Here is a 22,310-nt window from a genome sequence, read left to right as displayed (position 1 = left end):
CCAGGTTTATTAGGATCCAACAACTTTAGTTGGAACATTCCATGGATTTCACTTACGAGCACATACATTCATTTTACACGATTCCTCAATGTGGCCAGGGGGTTTCGTGGTCTGCACTGTATCCACCTATAAAAAATACAAAAATATATGTCTGCTTTACAGGGATGTGAGTAGGGTTTTGCTAGCCTAGATCCAAAACTTGGATGCATATTTTGGCTGATAGTATTCTTTCCTTCTATAAGATGTATTTGCAGTGGCCATAACCTCTTTTAGAAGTCATAGAGACATAACAGTTCCAGCTACAATTAACAACCCTAGGGCATCTAGATCAATGCTGTTGGCTAATTTTTCTTGGATTATGTCTTTGACAAGAGATATCTGCATGGTAAAAGAAACATTGAATTATTGTTTTCCAGGCTTTGAGTATTTAAAGGAGAGGGGCTGTCAGGGAAGGAGGTGTTGTTGGCTTTATTTATATTATAAATACAAATAAGAATGAAATGGTAATTTTGTTATCAGTTCTTTTACAATTTACTGTCCCTAAAATCTCTGGGAGGTGAGCTTGATCTGAATGTTCACACCCATCAAAGGAGCTCTCTAGTCTCTAAATGCAATCATGGAAATCTGAGCATTTAACACATCAACAGTAAATGGTTCACTGATTTATGGTCAAGGATGAATTATTAAAACTATCCCCTTCAAAAACCTGACCATAAAAAGGTATTGTTTTTTACAAATGAAAGTAATGATAATACTCCTTTAAAATGTTTTGGTGCCAATTTGAGTTTTAAATGGTATTGAATACTTATTGCTTTGAATTTGAGCCTGACCAATAGTCTGATTTCTGCTCTCTGACAAAAAATGCACAGAATATTGTTTCTAGTTTAATGATGCAATTGATGTCAGTAAAAGCTTTAGTGAGTTTGAACACTGACAAAAAGGATAATAAATCACTTCCATAAAATAAAAATGCTACAGTTCGCTACCAAAAGAATTAGAATGTTTTAAGAATTAAAAAAGAAAAAATTAGTACTGCACCTAATTTCCAATGTCACAATGCATCAGCACATGAAAATCAAGGTTAGAAAAGTAAATGAATTCTTTCAATGAATAATCAACTAACTCACATTTGAAAGTAAATGGAACAAAAAAGTAATGGCTAATTTAAAAATTGCTTATATTCAAGAGCATAAGATGCTTAAAAAATTGTTCTGACTACAGATTATCCATATTAGCTGCATAAATTTAAGCAGCTTTAAAATGCCTTAATTTATTAAGTTAAATTTTATCTTTTCTTAGAAATAAAAAGAGTATATTTTCTTTCTCTAGCAAGTTTTAAAACTTAACAAAATTTAAGATATTCTGGCCAATAACACACAGAAGACAAGTTTAGCATGGAATCTGTGCTAAGTGAGTTTTCATGATTTAAATTGTAAGTTGAAGATGAACATGTGCTAAGTTGCTTCAGTCCTGTCCAACTCTTTGCAACCCCATGGACTGTAACTCACCAGGCTCCTCTGTCCATGGGGTTTTCCAGGCAAGAATACTGGAGTGGGTTGCCATTTCCTTCTCCAGAGGATCTTCCCCACCCAGGGATTGAACCTGCACCTCTTATGTTTCCTACATTGGCAGGCAGGTTCTTTACCACTAGTGCTATCTGGGAAGCCCTAAGATGAACATAGATATCTAATCAGAAAACAAACCATACACTACACTTGTCATTTAAAAACTGCTTTATACAAAAATGAAAACTATATATTTAAAAGTTTCAGATACGATTTTTTATTTTCAAATCAATGAGAATGATGTAGCTATAATGCACAACTAGACTACATTAGATCATCCTGTTAGGTACTACCTATCATGGTCATGCTAAATTGCTCAGTCACGTCTGACTCTTTGCGATCGTATGGACTGTAGCCCACCAGGCTCCTCTGTCTATGGGATTCTTCAGGCAAGAATCCTGGAGTGGGTTGCCATTTCCTCCTCCAGGGAATCTTCCAGACCCAGGAATCAAACCCACATTCTCTGAGACTCCTATATTAGCAGGCAACTTCTTTACCACTGAGCAATCTGGGAAGTCCATATCTTTGCCTGGAGAATCCCATGGACAGAGGAGCCTGGCGGGCTATAGTCCATGGGGTCACAAAGAGAGGAACACGACTTAGCGACTGAGCAGGAACACTATACACACACACACACACACAATTATCTTTGTGAAGTTATTCACTTAACTGTCTCATCCTGTCAAGGCTACAATGTAGTCTAGGAGAACAAACCTCATTTTCATTGTTTACTACTTTATTCTCAGTGTTGGTACATGGTAGTCTCTCAATAAAACTGCTCTAATGAATGAATACCTGTTGGAAATAGCTAGCTAAACAAATCACAATACTGGTCACATCATAGTACCACTTTTGTCTAATTTTAATATTTTGAAATCATGTTTTTGACTTTCTATTATTTGTCATATGATAGATTATGAAACAGACATTTTTAAGCTGTAGTAAACATTCTTCATTTTATTATCATTTTATTTTACCCACTTTTTCTATTTTTTTTCAACTTAGCCTGTCCATTTAAAATTTCATTAATTTTCTCTTTTTAACCTTTTCCATATAACAGTCATTCTTTTCTCTCCTTAAAGGGAATATTCTATTTAAAATGTTCTGCAAGGTATTCAATAAGCAAATAAGTAAAACAATAAAAACATAGGAAATCAGAGGCATCAAAGTGTTTCATCTTCTATTTTCAAGACTTGACATACTTTTAAAAGCGTACCCAAAAACACAGAATGCATTTACCACATTGCCATGAAACATAATGAAATCCTCTTATTAAAATATTCCTGAGGAACAGAGCTCTCTCATGTCATAAATTAACTATGGAAGGGCAGGTTTCACGTTTGTGGTTTCAAGCTTTGATGCACTGAACAAATGCCGCTGTGCACTAATATTCACCTGTCACTAAAGCCAAGAAAGTGGATTCTTTCCTCACCATTAAAGATTCATGTTTAAAAACAAAAATGCATACCTCAAATCACTTATTGAGCTCACGGAGAACTACTTAGGAATCACCATTCTGCAAACAGTCATTGATGAGGGTCAGGGTAGAAATGGATGTTACCAGGATTGGTTTGTTTTGATTTGAATCAGCTAATTAAAATGGCCCTGGAAGCAATTTCCAGATCACTGCCACTGAGAAGATAGGCTCCAGTAAATCAGACCAAACCAATCTTTCAGTCAGGTCCAATTCTGCTGGAGTTGTATAGACGCAGCTTTTGTCTTCCCCTTCCAGCCATTCTCTTCAATTTTTTTTATCACCCAGGCAACAAGCCACACACACACACACACACACACACACACACACACACACACACACACAAAGATGAAACCAAGCCATTCCTGGAGCACGTTTTACCAGGCCATCTCTATATCTCACTCAGTTTTCATTTCCTAATCAAAGAGACTGAAATAAGCTTGGAATTAATTATCAAAAATCATCACTAAATTATAAAGCATTTTACCCTCCAATTAAAATAAATAAATTAATTGAAAAAATATCAATAAAAAGTTAAATGATAAAAGCTTTGTTCTTCTTTTCCAGATTTCTCTGGCCTTCTCCCTGACTAGTGCTTGGAAAACAAAGCTGAATTATGCAGAGAATAGGAATAAGATTCAGATTTAAGTACAAGAATACAATGAACACTCATACAAAGGAATAAACACTCTTAATAATTCTGAAAAAATTCCAATCATAAACAAGGAAATGTATATATTTTGAAAGGAACATGTATCTATTTTATACTTATTTTTATTAGGCATGCTTCAAAACTAAGTCACACACCTACGTAATTGGTGTAGTTTAAGTACAAGTGTCTGTTGAATGTGTTTGCATATAATTGGCAATATGTAAAAGGATTCTATGAATATTCATTTTTTTTTTCCTCTGACTGATGTTAAGATCTAGGTGAAAGTGAAAGGCATCATATAAAAAGTAGAGTCTATTCCATGACACAGAAAATGCAATTGATGGTAGTTTCTGCAATCTAGGAACAGAAAGTGGATTTTCATATTTTAGAGCAAATGCATAATATCAGAGCTAAGTCAAGGGAGAGCCATCATCAAGACTGAAAGTTTATTATTTAAAAAAATAATGGAAAATCATTTGAAATAGAATGTGGGACAGAAGGTTAACATGGGATTTGGTGAATGGAGGACTATGAGGATAATTCTGAATGATATAATGTTTTACACCATTTTGACATATAAATGAGGCACAAAAACTCATAAATTATAATTATTAGTTACTATATCATCTGCATAGATGTTTATTACAAGATTGCACTTAATTATTTAACTTTTCCTCACAAAGTCCTTGTGAAGTAGCAATTATAAGTTTGCTCGTTTTACATATGAGGGAATTAAAGATCAGAGAGCCCAATCTTCTTATATAAAAATCACATATATAATGGGAGAATCAGGGCCCCAAACCAAGACTTTGGTTATTAATCAAAGATTGTTTTTCCTCAGCATTATGTTTCTAGATAATTGTTTTTTAAATTTGACTTTGAATCTTTTAAAAATATACATCTAAGTTATACCTGAAAATGTCTCTATTTTGTCATTGTTTCAGGAATAAAAAAAAACTATGCAAGCTTTCTATACTATTATAAATGAGTGTGTTACAAAACTCAGTTCTAGAAGCCTGTGTATTTATCAGAGTCAGGATTTTATCATAATTACTTAAATTTGTGAATACATAAGAAGCAACTTCAACATATCTGAAGGTTGTCTAAACTGACAAAAAAAAAAAAAATAGGGAGGAAAGCAATAAATAAGACAAATTCCACCCAATCAAAGAAAGGGATGTTTATAACCATTTACATGTGTAAGAGTGCACACACACACACACACACACACACACACACAAAGGCCATTCATTAGCACTATTTAATCTACATTCTGTGGAAAAGAGGGCATTTAGATGGTGAGTCAACCTCTGAATTGGCCATGGAAGGAAAGGGATTGGATAATGCCATACCATTTCCACATCATAGGTAATTTGCTCTCACTACAGAATACAAATGATGTGGGCCCTAACAAAAGAATGCCCTGGGTTGGATAGCCAAGAAATCGATATTTATTGACTGGCTGGCTGTCAGAATCATGGAATCTCAGTGTTAGAAAGAATGCCAAAGGTTACAGAGTCGAATCATGTGAAAGACATTGTGGGAGGCATGGGGGAAATACAAAGAAACAAAAGTCACAGTCCTGCCTCTGAGAAACTTTTTATGTATACAAATATATACATATAAACTGATGATTAATCTTGAGGAGGAAAACACAAGAACCTAGGAGGTCAAACTATGAGAGCTCTGAAGAGTAAGAGACTATGGTGAGAGGAGAAAGAGGGCTCCTGGGTCTTAAAAGCCAGATAAGCTTGACATCTTTGGAAATGAGGGAAAACTGCATTCCAAGAAGAAACCTGTGAGGGAGATGGGTGGCGAAGTCAGGAGGCAGTGAGTGGATCTCCCTGCCTAAATCAGAGATTTCTGTAATTCCATTCAACCTCACCCCAAGCTGTTTTCTCTACTTAGATCAAGTCTACATGTAAAAGGATGCAATGTAATAATTAAAAGCAATGACAACAAACTCCTGAATATCCTAAATTACAAACACAGACAAATTAAAGTAACTGTCAAAAGTCAGAGAGAGCAAAAATCAACTGCTTGTTAAAACTAACATAATCAAGTATTTGAGGATTCCTGCTCTAGAACCACCTATTCCTAAAGGTTAAAATGTGTACATCTAAATTCACAATTTTATTTTTTCTTGTTTTATTTCTAAATACCATTTTAAAGGAACACTCTTTCTAAACAAGGGAGGGACAGGGATCAATTCAAACAGGCTGAAAGTGAAAGTAGGTCAGTCTTGTTCAACACTTTGGGACTCCATGGACTATACAGTCCATGGGATTCTCCAGGCCAGAATACTGGAATAGGTAGCCTTTCCCTTCTTAAGGGATCTTCCCAACACAGGGATCAAGCCCAGGTCTCACACATTGAGGGCATATTCTTTACCAGCTGAGCCACAAGGGAAGCCAAAGAATACTGGACTGGGTAGCCTATCCATTCTCCAGCTGATCTTCCTGACCCAGGAACTGAACCAGGGTCTCCTGCATTGCAGGCAGATTCTTTACCAACTGAGCTCTCAGAGAAGTCCTCAAACAGACTGCTAGGCATTAAGGAAGCAAAAACACAAGACTGAACCTCAGCTTCAGTCTACTGACAAAACGTGCTCCACCAGAGAGTGAAAGTGAAGTCGCTCAGTCATGTCCGACTCTTTGCGACCCAATGGACTGTAGCCCGCCAGGCTCCTCTGACCATGAGATTCTTCAGGCAAGAATACTGGAGAAGGGAATGACAAACCCCTTCAGTATTCTTGCCTTGAGAACCCCATGAACAGTATGAAAAGGCAAAAAGATAGGACACTGAAAGATGAACTCCACAGGTTGGTAGGTGCCCAATATGCTACTGGAGATCAGTGGAGAAATAACTCCAGAAAGAATGAAGAGATGGGGCCAAAGCAAAAGCAACACTCAATTGGGGAAGTAAAGTCTGATGCTGTAAAGAGCAACATTGCATAGGAACCTGGAATGTTAGGTCCATGAATCAAGGCAAATCGGAAGTGGTCAAACAGGAGATGGCAATAGTGAAAATTGACATTTTAGGAATCAGCAAATTAAAATGAACTGGAATGAGTGAATTTAACTCAGATGATCATTAAATCTACTACTGCGGGCAAGAATCCTTTAGCAGAAATGGAGTAGCCATCATAGTCAACAAAAAAGTCTGAAATGCAGTACTTGGATGCGATCTAAAAAATGACAGAATGATCTCTGTTTGTTTCCAAGGCAAACCATTCAATATCACGGTAATCCAAGTCTATGCCCTGACCAGTAATGCTGAAGTTGAATGGTTCTATGAAGACCTACAAGTCCTTCTAGAACTAACACCCAAAAAATTGTCCTTTTCATTATAGGGGATTGGAGCACAAAAGTAGGAAGTCAAGAAATACCTGGAGTAACAGGCAAATTTGGCCTTGGAGCACAGAATGAAGCAGGGCAAAGGCTAATAGGGTTTTGCAAAGAGAACACACTGGTCATAGCAAACACCCTCTTCCAACAATACAAGAGAAGACTCTACACATGAACATCACCAGATGGTCAATACCGAAATCAGATTGATTATATTCTTTGCAGCCAAAGATGGAAAAGCTCTATACAGTCAGCAAAAACAAGACCAGGAGCTGACAGTGGCTCAGATCATAAAATCTTTATTGCCAAATTCAGACTTAAATTGAAGAAAGTAGGGAAAACCACTAGATCATTCAGGTATGACCTAAATCAAATCCCTTACAATTATACAGTGGAAATGAGAAATAGATTCAAGGGACTAGACCTGATAGACAGAGAGCCTGAAGAACTATGGACAGAGGTTCATGACATTGTACAGGAGACAGGGAGCAAGACCATCCCCAAGAAAAAGAAATGAAAAAAAAAAAAACAAAAACAAAGTGGCTGTCTGAGAGGCCTTACAAATAGCTATGAAAAGAAAAGAAGAGAAAGGCAAAAGAGAAAAGGAGGGACATTCCCATTTGAATGCAGAGTTCCAAAGAATAGTAAGGAGAGATGAGACAGCCTTCCTCAGAGATCAATGCAAAGAAATAGAAGAAAACAATAGAATGGGAAAGACTAGCGATCTCTTCAAGAAAATTGGAGATACCAAGGGAACATTTCATGCAGAGATGGACAAAATAAAGGACAGAATATTATGGACCTAACAAAAGCAGAAGATATTAAGCAGAGGTAGCAAGAATACACAGAAGAACAATACAAAAAAGATCTTCAGGACCCAGATAATCACAATGGTGTGATCACTCACCTAGCCAGACATCCTGGAATGTGAAGTCAAGTGGGCCTTAGGAAGCATCACTATGAACAAAGCTAGTGGAGGTGATGGAATTCCAGCTGAGTTATTTCAAATCCTAAAAGATGATGCTGTGAAAGTGCTACACTCAATATGCCAGCAAATTTGGAAAACTCAGCAGTGGCCACAGGACAGGAAAAGGTCAGTCTTCATTCCAATCCCAAAGAAAGGCAATGCCAAAGAATGCTCAAACTACCGCACAATTGCACTCATCTCACATGCTAGGAAATTAATGCTCAAAATTCTCCAAGCCAGGCTTCAACAGTACATGAACTGTGAACTTCCAGATGTTCAAGCTGTATTTAGAGATGGTAGAGGAACCAGAGATCAAATCGCCAACATCCATTGGATCATCGAAAAAGCAAGAGAGTTCCAGAAAAACATCTGCTTCTGCTTTATTGACTATGCCAAAGCCTTGGATTGTGTGGATCACAACAAACTGTGGAAAATTCTTCAAGAGATGGGAATACCAGGCCACCTGACCTGCCTTCTGAGAAATCTGTATGCAGGTCAGGAAGCAACAGGTTAGAACTGGACATGGAACAACAGACTGGTTCCAAATTGGGAAAGGAGTACGTTAAGGCTGTGTATTGTCACACTGCTTATTTAACTTCTATGCAGAGTACATCACGTGAAATGCTGGGCTGGATGAATCACAGGCTGAAATCAAGATTGCCGGGAGAAATACCAATAATCTCAGGTAAGCAGATGACACCACCCTTGTGGTAAAAAGCAAAGAACTAAAGAGCCTCGTGATGAAAGTGAAAGAGGAAAGTGAAAAAGTTGGCTTAAAACTAAACATTCAGAAAACTAAGATCTTGGCATACAGCCCCATCACTTCATGGCAAATAAATGGGGAAACAATGGGAATAGTGAGAGACTTTATTTTTTGAGGCTCCAAAATCACTGCAGATGGTGACTGAAGCCATGAAATTAAAAGATGCTTGCTCCTTGGAAGAAAAGTTATGACCAATCTAGACAGCTTATTAAAAAGCAGAGACACTGCTTTGACAATAATTGTACGTCTAGTCAAAGCTCTGGTTTTCCTGTAGTCATGTATGGATGTGAGAGTTGGACTATAAAGAAAACTGAGGGCTGAAGAATTGATGCTTTTGAACTGTGGTGTTGGAGAAGACTCTTCAGAGTCCCTTGGACTGCAAGGAGATCCAACTAGTCCACCCTGAAGGAAACCAGTCCTAAATATTCATTGGAAGGACTGATGCTGAAGCTGAAACTCCAATACTTTGGCCACCTCATGCGAAGAACTGACTCACTGGAAAAAACCCTGATGCTGTGAAAGATTGAAGGCTGGAGGAAAAGGGGAACAGAGGATGAAATGGTTGGATGACATCACCAACTCAATGAACATGAGTTTGAGTAAACTCCGGGAGTTGGTGAGGGACAGGGAGGCCTGGCGTGCTGCAGGCCATGGGGTTGCAAAGAGTCGGACACGACTGAGCAACTGAACTGAAACGACTGAACCTTAGCTTACAGAGCCAATTACATGTGGTCAAAGTTGACCATTCATGCATCTCCATTCTTAAAGCTCAGGATAAAATGTAAAATGATGTTACCTTAAGATGTCACCATTATCCTCCTAAGAGCATGGTATTGACCACTTTTGAAACAAAAGCAGAACTGGCTAGTATTCATGTGCCAAAGCAATGAGTTGCTGGAGAAAAGAGAGACTAGATATTAACGAAAAGGTGAAGTGAATGGCAATCTCGACTGTTCTTAAAAGCCACTGAACTTGCAATTGTGTGCCCCAAATATTGAGATCTACTTTGAGAGTCTTAAACACTCACAGAGGGGAGTAGAAAGCAGCCAAAGTGTTTTTAGATGATGAACAAACTTACTAAGAGTCTGATACACTACCAGGGAAGTGAAGCTAATGTCCAGTGAGTTTTAACTGTCTTGAAAAAGTAAATGTGCGACAGGACAAAATTACAAAATCCAACCAACCAGCTTCTTGCTCATGAAAGATAATGTTAAAAGTGTAAGAACTGGCACCACGAGTGTGTTTGTATTTCAGTTCAGTTCAGTCGCTCGGTTGTGTCTGACTCTTTGAGACCCCATGGACTGTAGCACGCTAGGCTTTCCTGCCCATCACCAACTCCCGGAGCTTTCTAAGTTGAATATACTTCTCTTTTAATGTGATTTGTGGTTAACCAGCTCTAAAAAATCTATGCTCTCTGATCATTAGAAATTTCTAGGAATGTTTTTTACAAGTACTTTCAGAAATACTAAGTGGCACTGATTTAAGGACTGACATGAGCATATTAACATAACGACTTTTAGGACATAGAAAGATATTATACCAGCAACTAATACAGAAATACAATTTCAGAGATAAGGAACTCACCTGAAACCACCCTCTACCAAATTATTCACTTTACCAGTGGTAACACTGAATCCCAGGGGGATGACATGACATTTAGTGTAACACTGCAAATGTAGGACTAAAACTAAATGCTCTTGCTCCCAAATCAGTAGTTTATTTCCACTTAATTTATGAGAATTACTTCTCAAAGAAATGTAAAACTGGGAGATGAGATGATCTAAAGACCAAGTAGCTCTCATTTCAGGACAGTTCAGTTGTGAAATGCAGGGAAGACATACAAGTTGGATAGACTTCTTTTTAATTTAAAGTGGACTTTGCACTAATAATGTCAGTGGGTTCATCAAAAACAACCAATGGCAATTATATGATAAATACGAAAATGAGATTCTTTGTAACAAAAATGTTTCTGTGTGGGCTAAGTTACAGAATCTCTTTTTATTTTGAAACATTTGAAAAATCTTAAGAAATTAATAAAAATTACTTTAAGTCAAGCTTCTTTATAGCTTCTCTTCAAATTTTTTTGGGGATGGTTCCAATCAATATTGCATAGAATTTTTTAATATGCTTTGTACGAAAAGGACTGCAAATCTTACACTTTAAAATAGGTCACAAGTCTTAAGGAACTTAATCAAAAAGCAATATGGTGTTTTTAACATAGAAAAGATTATTTGCTTCTTTTTTGCTCCTTTGTCTTATACGTGCAGTGTGATGTATTAGTTTAATTAAAGTCTACCAAATTATCATAAGGATTTTATGTGCTGCAAATAATTGGCTTTGTTCTCATCTCACTTTTTCTTAATGGGAGCAGAACATTCTTTTTTTTTTTTTTTTTATGATACTTAGTATAAGATACCAGAAAATTACAGGGAGGAAAAGTTAAATGAGGTGCCTAATGAAGTGACCTTTGTCATCTTGGACATGAAATAAAATTAAGCCTACACTAATGCAATGAACATAAGTCAACGTTTTCAAAGAGTTAAGAGGATAGGTAATATTATGGCTCAGGGCCAAACCATACCAAGAATCCTTCCATACATAAAAATGACAATCCTATTAATATGAAAAGCTGATGGGCCCTAAAATGAAGTAAAATGTATAAATAGATCATGTTATAAGATTTTTTTATGGAAGCCATAATGAATCAATCTCTTTCATGGGACAGATTTAGGTGATAATCCAAATAAAGCATATTATCAGGTACCTCTTTGATAAGAGACAATTTAAGCAGGTGAGTGAACAGAAAACTAACAAATGTGGCATATTAAATCAAAGTTGTTTCAGAGAGGAACAATACTAACATAACCACTCTTGCCACAGTTGAGTGGGAACAAATTGTAGTTAAAATATACAGTCATTTACAAGACTGCTATCTCTAACAGCAGCAAAACAAAAAACAGAATAACCTATGAACATGAAATCAGTTAACTAACTATTGTACGAAATCTGAAAGATGGAAATTACCAGTGACTTTCTTATAGTATAATTCTTAAAGTATGTTAAAGAGTGTGTGTAAGATATAAAGGATAATCAGCAGTGCTTCTTTTGTTAGAAGAAAAAAATGTGATCACTATTCATTTACTACTGTCTTTAAAGAAACATAATCTATATATTATGGACTTCCTGAAAAATTTTGAGCTTTTAATTTGTCCTCTGAATTACTTTAAAAAAAAAAATATGCTTCTATCCCTGGCTTCATAATATGATAAGTGTTTTCAATTGCTAATAATAACTAACACTCTATTGAGTGTTTACGAGAGCTCAGGTTAATGCATGCAGTCCCTAGGAAGTAGATAATATTATTAACCTCACTTAACAAAGAAGGGACTCAAGAACAGAGAAATTAACTTGCTTAAAATACAGCTCTAAAAATGGCAGTGTTGGAATTTTAAGCCCAAGAAGTCTCATCTTTGTGTCTCTGCTTTTAACTGACTACTCTCTACTGCCTCTCTAGTGATACAATTGTGCTGAAAAGCAGGTTTTATCAAATTTGCTATACCTTTTCAAATATACTCAACAACATTTTTTCAGGTAGAGTATTATTGTATTTTTAATAGAACCAGAAAATGTTTAGCATATGATTTTAGGTTTATTAAAACTCTCTCTCTCTTTCTCTCTCTCTCTCACACACACAGACATGCAAACAAACACATAATAATAATTACTTTATTACATTTCTGAAGAACATACAATAGGTGTACATAATGTTATACTCCAACGGTGTTAAGCCAGGAGATTTCTTTTTTCCTTTCTTCATAAAGCCACACTATGAACTTGTGAAATCCCATGACCTCACAATGTGCCTAACTAAAAATGAAGCAAAGAAAATGATAGTCTACCCACCCTGTGATACATGCTTTTAAAGTAATTCTCTAATTGGTTGTCTTGGAAGGAACATTGCTAGGAAGGAGTGCTTCCTCAGAGAGTGCACATGCATATTTTGAACAGATATACCTGATTTACTCCATTTGTTTTAAGCCAAAGAGTGAAAGGGAATCTTTGACAAAACTGTCATCTTTAAAACACAGTGATATTTCATTTTCCCCTTCTGCACTATTTAGATTGTCTGGAACTGAAATGCTTCCAGCAGCTCCTGTGTCCAATTTTTCAAAGCTGTCACTTTCTAGAAAATCTGCTTAAGCAAAATACTTATGTTGGTAGAAAACAGAACAAACATACATTATAAAATACATTCTATTCTTCTTTGCAGGTCAAAGTCTTCTTCAAGAATGCAAACTTGGAAGAAAATGTGAAAATAAATTAAAAGATGACTATGATGGATTAGTGAAAGTCAATGAATCTGGTGCACTTCTGATTAGCTTCTAGAGATACACCTGGACTTAGCTCAGTAGAGTTTTTCCACACAATAATCATATAATCAAAATGTTATTTTCAATGCATACATGAAAGGTCATTAAACTGAAAAAGAATAAATACAGAGGAAAATGGGACACTGAAAGATGACCATGGTTACTCTTCCTCAGATCATGTCTATATCAAGCTACTATAATGTTCTTGTCAACCTTCCATGTCCCAGAAGTTAACAAAAAATTCTCAAGCATTGTACTTGTTAGACCTCTGGCCTCTCTGAATTGTGAGCATCATAATTCACGTCCTCTAGTACCTGACTATGTGAAAGCACAATGTAACAACATGCAAAATAATGATGATAAGAATGGTGTGAAAGACAATAAAACTTTTGTTATCAGCAAGGGACTTCCAAAATGTGAGACGAAACATGTTTTGAAAAGGTTCAGTCATACTGACTTGAATGTTACTCAATATTCTTAGCACAGAGTATACTTCCTTTATTCACACATATGTACATACTTTAAATTGTCTATATATAGATATGCAGAGTATATGTTTATCACACGTGGACCTTTGTCTCCTGAATGCATGATTACACACTTCTGGCTTAATTAATCTTTCCAAGTTTATGCAGTAAAAATTACATAAGACTTACAATTCTTTCCATTGCTTTAAAAAGCGAGTCCTCAGCAAAAGCCAGGACTGCTTATGGTGTACAATCTGAAACCCAATTCTCTCTCGGCACTTTAACACTAGATCTGTCACCCTTTAACACCACAAAATCAATACGCTGGAATGTCATGGTTCTCTGATGGCCCACAAAGTCAAGGCATGATCAATTTCAACTTCCTTACTAGACAGAAATAGACTTAGACAAATAAAAAAGATTTCATTCAAGTTAAATTCAATAAAACAAAGGAATAAAGGCAGAGAGAGTCAATGTTGTTCAAATTCAGTCCAATAAATTTTCACTTAAATTTAGATCCATTTTAAACCCAACTAAATTGCATACTCAGCCAAAAGATATGTATCAGAAATTAAAAGAAGCTTAGAATTTACTGCATTCCCTAGATTAAGAAATGCTATCAGTTAAATGTTAAATGTGTGTGGGTGCATGTGTTTCTTTTACTGCATTGGTTAATAAACAGGAGGGAAAGGATGGGGTCCGAGATTTTTATTGTGTAACCCTAGAAAACAGGGTAAATTTTGGCTTCAGTGGCTCAGTAAGAATAAGAACCTTGTCTTTCTTGTTATAAACTGTATACCCTGTATTGAGAACAGTCCAAGACACGGAGTAAACCTTTAGTAAATATTTGATTAGAATATGAAAATCTATGCATACATTAAATATAATCTGATATATAAACTTAACTGAGGGCAAAACTTCCTCTTTCTCGTTCACTGCCATATCCCTGGCCTCTGTAGTGCTTAGGGCCTAACAGGCACTGAATAAACATCTGCTTATTTGAAAGACTAGAGAATGCCTCCTGTTTTACTGGTCAATTTCTAGCACTTGAACTGAGATTTTAGAGTCATTTCAGGATCATTTTCATTTTCCTGTAACAAACACTTTATATGTCAGCAGTTTTACTTTTCTCCTAAATTTGAACATACAAAACACAAAGGTATTATTTAGAAATGCTTAGAAAAGGCCAGGCCTGAAAGTCAGGGACATGGAGTGCATTTTAGGTTCACTCACTTACCAGGCATCTCTGCCTTCCCAGGCTTCTGAGTCTCATCTATAAAATGTAAAAGAGGGACAGAGAGAGAACAGGATGATTCTCAGGTGACCTCCTGGGAATATGTAGGAATGTAAACTCGTGGGTATTTGTAGAGCTATGGATTAAAAAAAAAAAATCAATGAAAGGGGCTCTACAGGTCAGAGCAAAGCAGGAAAGTGATCCTATTAAGAAAGTTAAAAGAAACTGGAGTCATTCAGTTGCTCAAAGAAAATGCTGAAAATGCCCAAGTGAAGTAGACCAATATGCAAGGACTCACAGCATGTGGAACCCAGAACTGAGTTACTGCTTTCTGGCCCCTTAAAGCAGAGGGTGTCGTTTGGCTCACTCTCTTGTCTTCCTGCACCATCAAAACTAGAAAGAAAAACATTCACTCCCATCTAGCTTTCTTCTAGGGGAAGCCATGTGACAAAACGTTGGCCAATAAAATACAGAACAAAGTTCTTGGGGAGGAACTCATTCTTAGGAGAGAAAGCAAATGGAATCAAGGGAAGTTGTCCTTTTTCCCTTTTCCTTTTGGCCCCTCTTTCTTCTCCTAATCTGAAACAGGGGCAGAGTGCCAGGAAAAGCAGCAATCACCTTGGGAATATGAAAAGGAAAATAAAAACTAAGGATGATGGCACAGGAGAACAGCTGTACCACGATTCCTCAGGAAAACCTGCTGACCCACAGCTTCCTGAAACTTGTTACAGGGGAAAATAAACCCTTCACTTAACCATGATTAATTTATTACTTGCAGCTAAATGCAATCTTAAGTGATGTATTTGCTAAAGGGAAAATCAGAGAGGATTATCCAACAAAAGGGGGGAGGGAATAAGAAAGAAGAAAATAAGCTATAAGGGCTCCTGTGATTACACACCAAATACTGGCATCTGATCAACTGCCATGTTTCACAAAATTTTATATCACTGACACCCTGTAAAAAGGAGGCAACTTTTATGTTTAAAAGGCTCTAGAGCAGGAATCAGAAGACACAGGCTTGAACTCTGACTCTGTCATATAATAACTCAAGTTTTAGCGAAAGTGTTTTAGTATAAAATGGAAATCACAACATTGCATTGATGAAGTGATTCTTAGGATTAATATAATGCATGCAAAGACACTTTAAAGGCACAGTGTTTTACTAATAACTATTTTCATGGGATGATGCAAGTGAAACACTTAGACACAGGTTCTGGCATAGAATGGACTTCCCTGGTAGCTCAGACGGTAAAGCGTCTGCCTACAACGTGGGAGACCTGGGTTCAATCCCTGGGTTGGGAAGATCTCCTGGAGAAGGAAATGGCAACCCACTCCAGTATTCTTGCCTAGAAAATCCCATGGACGGAGGAGCCTGTTAGGCTACAGTCCATGGGGTTGCAAAGAGTCGGACACAACTGAGAGACTTCACTTCTGGCATAGAGTAAGTGCTTATTTATTATGATCATTTTTATTATTTCATATAATCTACTCATATCTTCTCTAGAATATCTTGCTCATGACCTTCTCCCTCAGGCATGGCTGCTTGAAAAAGTCAGATCTTAAGCTAGGCACAGCCAGAGTTTCTCTAGCAGGCATTTGGAATTGGTACCCAGAAAAGTTACTAGTCTTGTGGCAGGTGGGCAAGTAGCATGCAAATTAAATAACTATGGAACTGTCAGCCATGGTTTATCATCTAGAGTAGAAAAATATAAAAGGATCATCTCCAATGAAAGAAGAAACATGTGGATGTGCAGAAAAGACAGACGGAGAAAGAAAAGGAGAGAGGGAAGGAAGAAAAGAGGGAGGGAGGAAGGGAGGGGAAGAGAGGAAGAGGGTGAGAGAGAGCGTGAGCACAGATGCTGGTGGTATTGAACTTTGAATACATTTATGAAGATTGAGATCCATGTACTTCTATTTTAGCATGATATATTTTAAGCTGGTTTCTCTTACTGAAAACCAAAGAAAGTGAAAGTGTCAGTTGCTCAGTCCTGTCCAGGGACTGTAGCCCACTAGGCACTTCTGTCCATGGAATTCTCCAGGCAAGAATACTGGAGTGGGTAGCCGTCCTTCTCCCGGGGATCGTCTAGACCCAGGGACTGAACCCAGGTCTCCTGCATTGCAGACAGACTCTTTACTGTCTGATCCACAAGGGAAGCCCCAGCAACCAAAGAGTACTAACTAAATAAAGATATTTATTTTAGTTTTAGCATTGAAACGTATTACCAAGTTAGTTGTATAAAACCTGAATCTATAAAAGCTGTATAAGAAAAGGTCACACATAATCCCCTTCTGTTTCTATGGTTTAATGTTAGCTCTATGATTCTATGATAAAATTTCATGAAGAATTTTATAAAATAAAATTTTATATGATTCAAAACAAAAAATGGTTTCTATTTATTTCTGATTCCTGATAGCTGCAATCATTAAAGGAAATATGAAACTAGTTAAAGTCTCAAGGCTATACAATATTTTCTTGAAATTTTTAATCTAGGTGTCTTCTTGCAAAATAAAGTCAAATGAAAAATCACATTTATGTATACAAGAAGCTTTCTACTTCTCTCTCCTGTGAACAGCAAACAGCCAGAATAAGAAACTGCAGGTTTTAGGTGCCAGGAAAACATAACTGACAACTTCTAAACCCTCCCTGACAATTTAGAGAATGTTGGGATCCTCTGAGTATATCAGGGATCCAGACCCTAGAATGGGTTTTCTGAAGGTATGTACAACCAAATTGCTAAATGCTTTTGGATGGAGTCCCAGAATGCAAGAGCTTATGTGTACAGTTTGTTTTGTTTTGTTGACAATAAAGGAAAACTCTTGGGTTTCACTATAATCCTGGTTTAACAATAGTCATTTTTCAGATGTAGGGCTGTTCAAATATGGTCAGCTCCACGTAGTTAGGACAACATTTTGAATTTGCTCAAAGTAAGAAGAGATTAGGTATGAGAAATACAGGAAAATATTTCCATCTGGTAGTAATAAATAGATCAAATGTGTCCTGTTTAAGACATTCAGGTACCTGGTTTTGTCAGTGAAACCTTAGCTGTCAATGGAGTGAAGTTTAATGACATATCCTTTCCAGAACAGAGAAGACCCATATTTAGAATGCTGATACTTTAAATTGTCACAGCTCAGATCTAAGCCACCTGCTCACTAGTGGGATTCAGTGGCAAAAATAATAGTGATATAGAGTAAGCCTATAAGCTTATAGCATACATAGTTTCTTTAATAATAGACATTGAAGTGTATACTGATTTTCTAAAGACACGTTAAAGACAATTTATATTTCCCCCTTACAATGTTGTTCATTGTATAATCTCAACAATAAACAATGAGATTTTTTTGGTAATTATTAAATGAAGTTTTCATTCAGTTTTGCAGTTTTTCAGTGAGGAAGCTGCATTTTATTCTTACTTTTTTAAATAGGAATTTTGACGGGCTTCTAATCATCTGGAGCACAGTTTATAACTTTAATTATAATTTCTACACTACAAGAGATGTTAGCGTGATGTAGACACTCAATTAGTACTTACAGGGTGAATGAATCTATAAAAAAAGAAGAGTATATGCTATAACTAAGCACTCTATTCCCACCTGAGTTTCATATTTCTCTTTCCATTTACCTTACCTGAAACAGTTTCCATAACAAACGCATTGGGTAACAGGGCTAAGATACCCAACACTATTTTTTTTATTGTTAAGAAGCAGGAAATCATAAACCAATTTCAAACCACAGTCCCGTAAGGAAGGAAATCTGCCAAAAGACATGAAAGCCATAATGATTTATTTCTTGAAGGGAAAGAAAACCTGATGGGCTATTTCAAGCAAGGGCAACTGGAACTTGCTGCATTAACAGCTATCTGTGGGATCTACTTTTAGAACAGATATTCCTTGTTTGAAAACAGAGTATAAAATGATGTTAATCTGTAAGTAAGTAGAGGAAGCTGTTCATGGCCCTTTAATCAGACCATGGTGTACTCAAATTATCTGCCCTTCCATTTTCAACTCAGAATACCCACCAAGTCTGCACTAGTGGCCATCAGGAGCACTCCATTCTCAATAAATTCATTGGAGTTTTGCAAGTACAAAGCCTACAGGATTGAACACTTCAGAGTAAATTTTAGCTGCATAATCAAGAACATGGCCGAAATTGCCAATTAATGGTGCAAAGCACAAATAATCAAACTTTAGATATAGAAAAGCCCTTTATGGACTAAATATATCCACTATGCAATTTACCCCTGACTTTGCAGGGAGACTCACCTGAATACTAACAATCAAAGCTATCCAAATAAACTCCTGCTGAAAAGCGACCTCTCGGCTGAAGAGAATTATGTAAGATAAAAATGAAGAGGGGAAAAATGTCATTATATATTTAAATAATCTCATTTTGCTGTTATTTAAACTTGAAAGCAAACAAAACTCACGCTATGGGAGATCTTCATGGATTAAGACGTTCAAAACGGGATGGGCAACATGTAAAAGGACCCGAATAAGTTTAACGAAGTGTACCTTAAGACAGAAACATCTCTAAGTTAAGAATTATGTAACAGTAAGAAGTGCAACTAAAGGGAAAACATAGCCAGGAAAAAACTTCATTTTGAGCCACGACCTGAGAAGGCAAGTCTTAAAGCCAAATTGAGGCTTATCAGACAAATATATGCATGCCAGGCAAGCAGTGAAAAAAACCCACGAAAGAATATCAACACAGATGGGAACGAGATAGCTGACTTGCAGGAAACCATGCGGAGTGACAGCTCGGCAGTATCTCCACACCTGAGCTGGCAGCAGGGCCTGGGGGGCTGTGCTTTAGCCAAGCCCGCGGGGGCCTTAGGCAGATGTGGCTTGGCGCTGGGGGCAGTGTGCACAAAGTCCTGACCCTACAAGCCTGCAACTCCGCGAACGGGGTCTCAAAAAATACGCAGAAACAAAACTCACGAGGGGACTCATCAATACTTAACTAGAAGCAAATTATACTTCTATTCAGGGGAAACATTAGAAGGGAAAAGGCTGCCAATAATTGCTATGAAAACATTTATCTGACCCTGATCCATGTTGCTCACCAGATTCAATTATTTTAAATAATGTATGAAAGTGGAAACAAAATCATTGCTAATCAATATTAGATTGATTTTGTTGTAAACAATTTACATTTTTGAAAGTTACCTGAAACTATCGTTATCTCCTAAATCTGATTTAAGAATCTGATTTAAACAAACTTAATTTAAGAAATGTATTTTAAAGTAATGCATTATTCTATTTATTTTTACAGCAAATATCATCACCTGTTTGCCCGTAGTTGTGTTGCTAAACACAAGTCCTTCTAAGAGAGGTTTCTAGTTAATTTTAAAAACACAGGGGAAAGAGCAGAATAAGAGAAACTCGAAATCAAGTCAGAAGTAAGATGGAAAATGTATGATATACCCATCAGCATCTGGTTAAATAAATTTACTGACATCATAAACAGCAAAATCATTTGCACAAAGAACTTTTCTCTTACGTGATAACTTCCTACTCTAAAACTTTCACTCCATTATGATATTTATTGAGTGCAATTTCCTGCTTTAGGATGACTGAATTGCAGGGAGTTAATCTCGATTCAGGCTGAGGTCTTCCTGTTCACATCTCCTTTGCAAGTGGAGCTTCCCGGGGAAGCCTAAAAGGAACCAAATGTTTCACAGCTGAAGCTCTTCACCTGACTTTCTCTTTACGACACAATTTATTTATTTTTTAAAGTTCTGAGATTTCCAGTATTAAGCTAATGAAAGATGAAGATGTAAACATACTACTTAGAATATTCTGTATCTAGTAAAGATATTTTTAACTGTGGAATTAATAAATTCAGAGAGTGAATAAGTTACAATTGCTAGACCTTTAAAAGTTCCATTAGATTTGATTATATGGCAATAGCAGCCATATATTTATATCTACTAAGAATTTTTTATCCCAAAATAGCACAAAAACTATTTTTAAAAAATTATTCTCAGTATCATATTGTTAAGGCACAATGATGATTAAAAGCTTGTTAAACAATCTTCTCCAATGAAATGGATATCATTTTCAACTGATAAAATTATAACAATGTAGGATGGAAGGTAAGTTACCTAGATTATAGTTTTGCCAGCTACTTTAATGGTTTCAGTGTAGTAGGGCTTGAATTTTCCCTTCTGCTGTTGTTCATTTCAGTGCAATAAGGAATAAGGATTAATGGGCAATACAAAGGTTTTTCTGAGAACTTTAATTTTCTCAAGGTTCCAGTTCAAAGTTGCAAGATAAATACCAAATTCTACCTTACCAGTAAGATTTGACACTGCTGTTTTATTACATTCTAAAACTGTTTTCTTACTCAGTACCTCTTGGAGACTAAGGGTTTACTGATTGTTAGCTGAGCTACTAAATATTCACGTGTGTGTGTGTGTGTGTGTGTGTGTGTGCAGTTGTGTCCAACTCTTTGCAACCCCATGGACTATAGTCTGCCAGGCTCCTCTGTCCATGGAATTTTCCAGGCAAGAATACTGGAGTGGGTTCCCATTCCCTACTCCAGGGGATCTTCCTGACCCAGGGATCGAAACTGTGTCTCTTGTGCCTACTGCATTGGTGGGTTGATTCCTTACCATTAGCACCACCTGGGAAGCCCTGAAGATTCACAGTCCCAGTGAAAGGAAGATTTTCATGAGTCCACGATTTTTTTACTAATAAACTTTCACATTTTTTACTGTGATCTCTTTCTCTTTTAAAAATGTACCTTAGAGTTCCGCTAGCAAAAGGTCACCAATTGGCTGGAATATCCAACAGATACTACCCTGTTCTGTGAAGTTAACTGTTCAGTATTTTCTCAGAGGCAAGATTACCACTTAATAAATCATCAGCAATCACTTCCTGTTCCACAGAAGTTTTCCCTAGGGGTTCCTACTAACTAAAGGCTAATCATCCATGTTCTTATTTAGCTCTTGAGTTCCGATTAGATCATAGTTTATAAAGTGGATGACTGCAGACTGCTAATTCTTACCTGACAACACAGTGAACAAACACAACGTATTCAGGAAATATGTCTTATTTTTCATTTTAACAAGTCTATACCTGACTACTGTATCATCAAATGTAAAATCATGCTGTTTGGCTGCTCAGGAAAGAGATCCTGGTAAGATTTCAGTAGTCACATGTTATTCCCAATACTGTGGGGATTTGTACTGGCTCAGAGGTTAAAGCGTCTGCCTGCAATGTGGGAGACCTGGGTTCGATCCCTGGGTTGGGAAGATCCCCTGGAGAAGGAAATGGCAACCCACTCCAGTGTTCTTGCCTGGAGAATCCCATGGACGGAGGAGCCTGGTAGGCTACAGTCCACAGGGTCGCAAAGAGTCGGACACGACTGAGCAACTTAACTAATGGGACTAAGTTATTTACAACCAATTATGTTTTGGCTTCCCTAGTAGCTCAGTTGGTAAAGAACCTGCCTGCGATGCAGGAGACC

The 22,310-nt window shown here is 36.9% G+C and overlaps 1 protein-coding gene across 7 annotated transcripts in view; it reads right to left on the bottom strand.

The window, feature by feature from the left end:
• PCDH7 (protocadherin 7) overlaps nucleotides 1–22,310 on the bottom strand; it is a 446,943-nt gene that overhangs the window by 373,908 nt on the left and 50,725 nt on the right. For 5 of the 7 annotated variants that reach the window (XM_043871507.1, XM_043871508.1, XM_043871511.1 and 2 more), the window contains exon 2: nucleotides 67–126. The exons of the other annotated variants lie outside the window; for them this stretch is intronic. In XM_043871507.1, coding sequence (XP_043727442.1) covers nucleotides 67–126 — 60 coding nt within the window. The remainder of the gene's footprint in view (nucleotides 1–66; nucleotides 127–22,310) is intronic. 7 annotated transcript variants of the gene reach the window in all.

The sequence above is a fragment of the Cervus elaphus genome, chromosome 17 (assembly GCF_910594005.1).
Source record: "Cervus elaphus chromosome 17, mCerEla1.1, whole genome shotgun sequence".
NCBI classification, from domain to species: domain Eukaryota; kingdom Metazoa; phylum Chordata; class Mammalia; order Artiodactyla; family Cervidae; genus Cervus; species Cervus elaphus.
The sequence above is the reverse complement of the archived record's forward strand: the minus strand, read 5'-3'. Positions and strand labels throughout refer to the sequence as shown.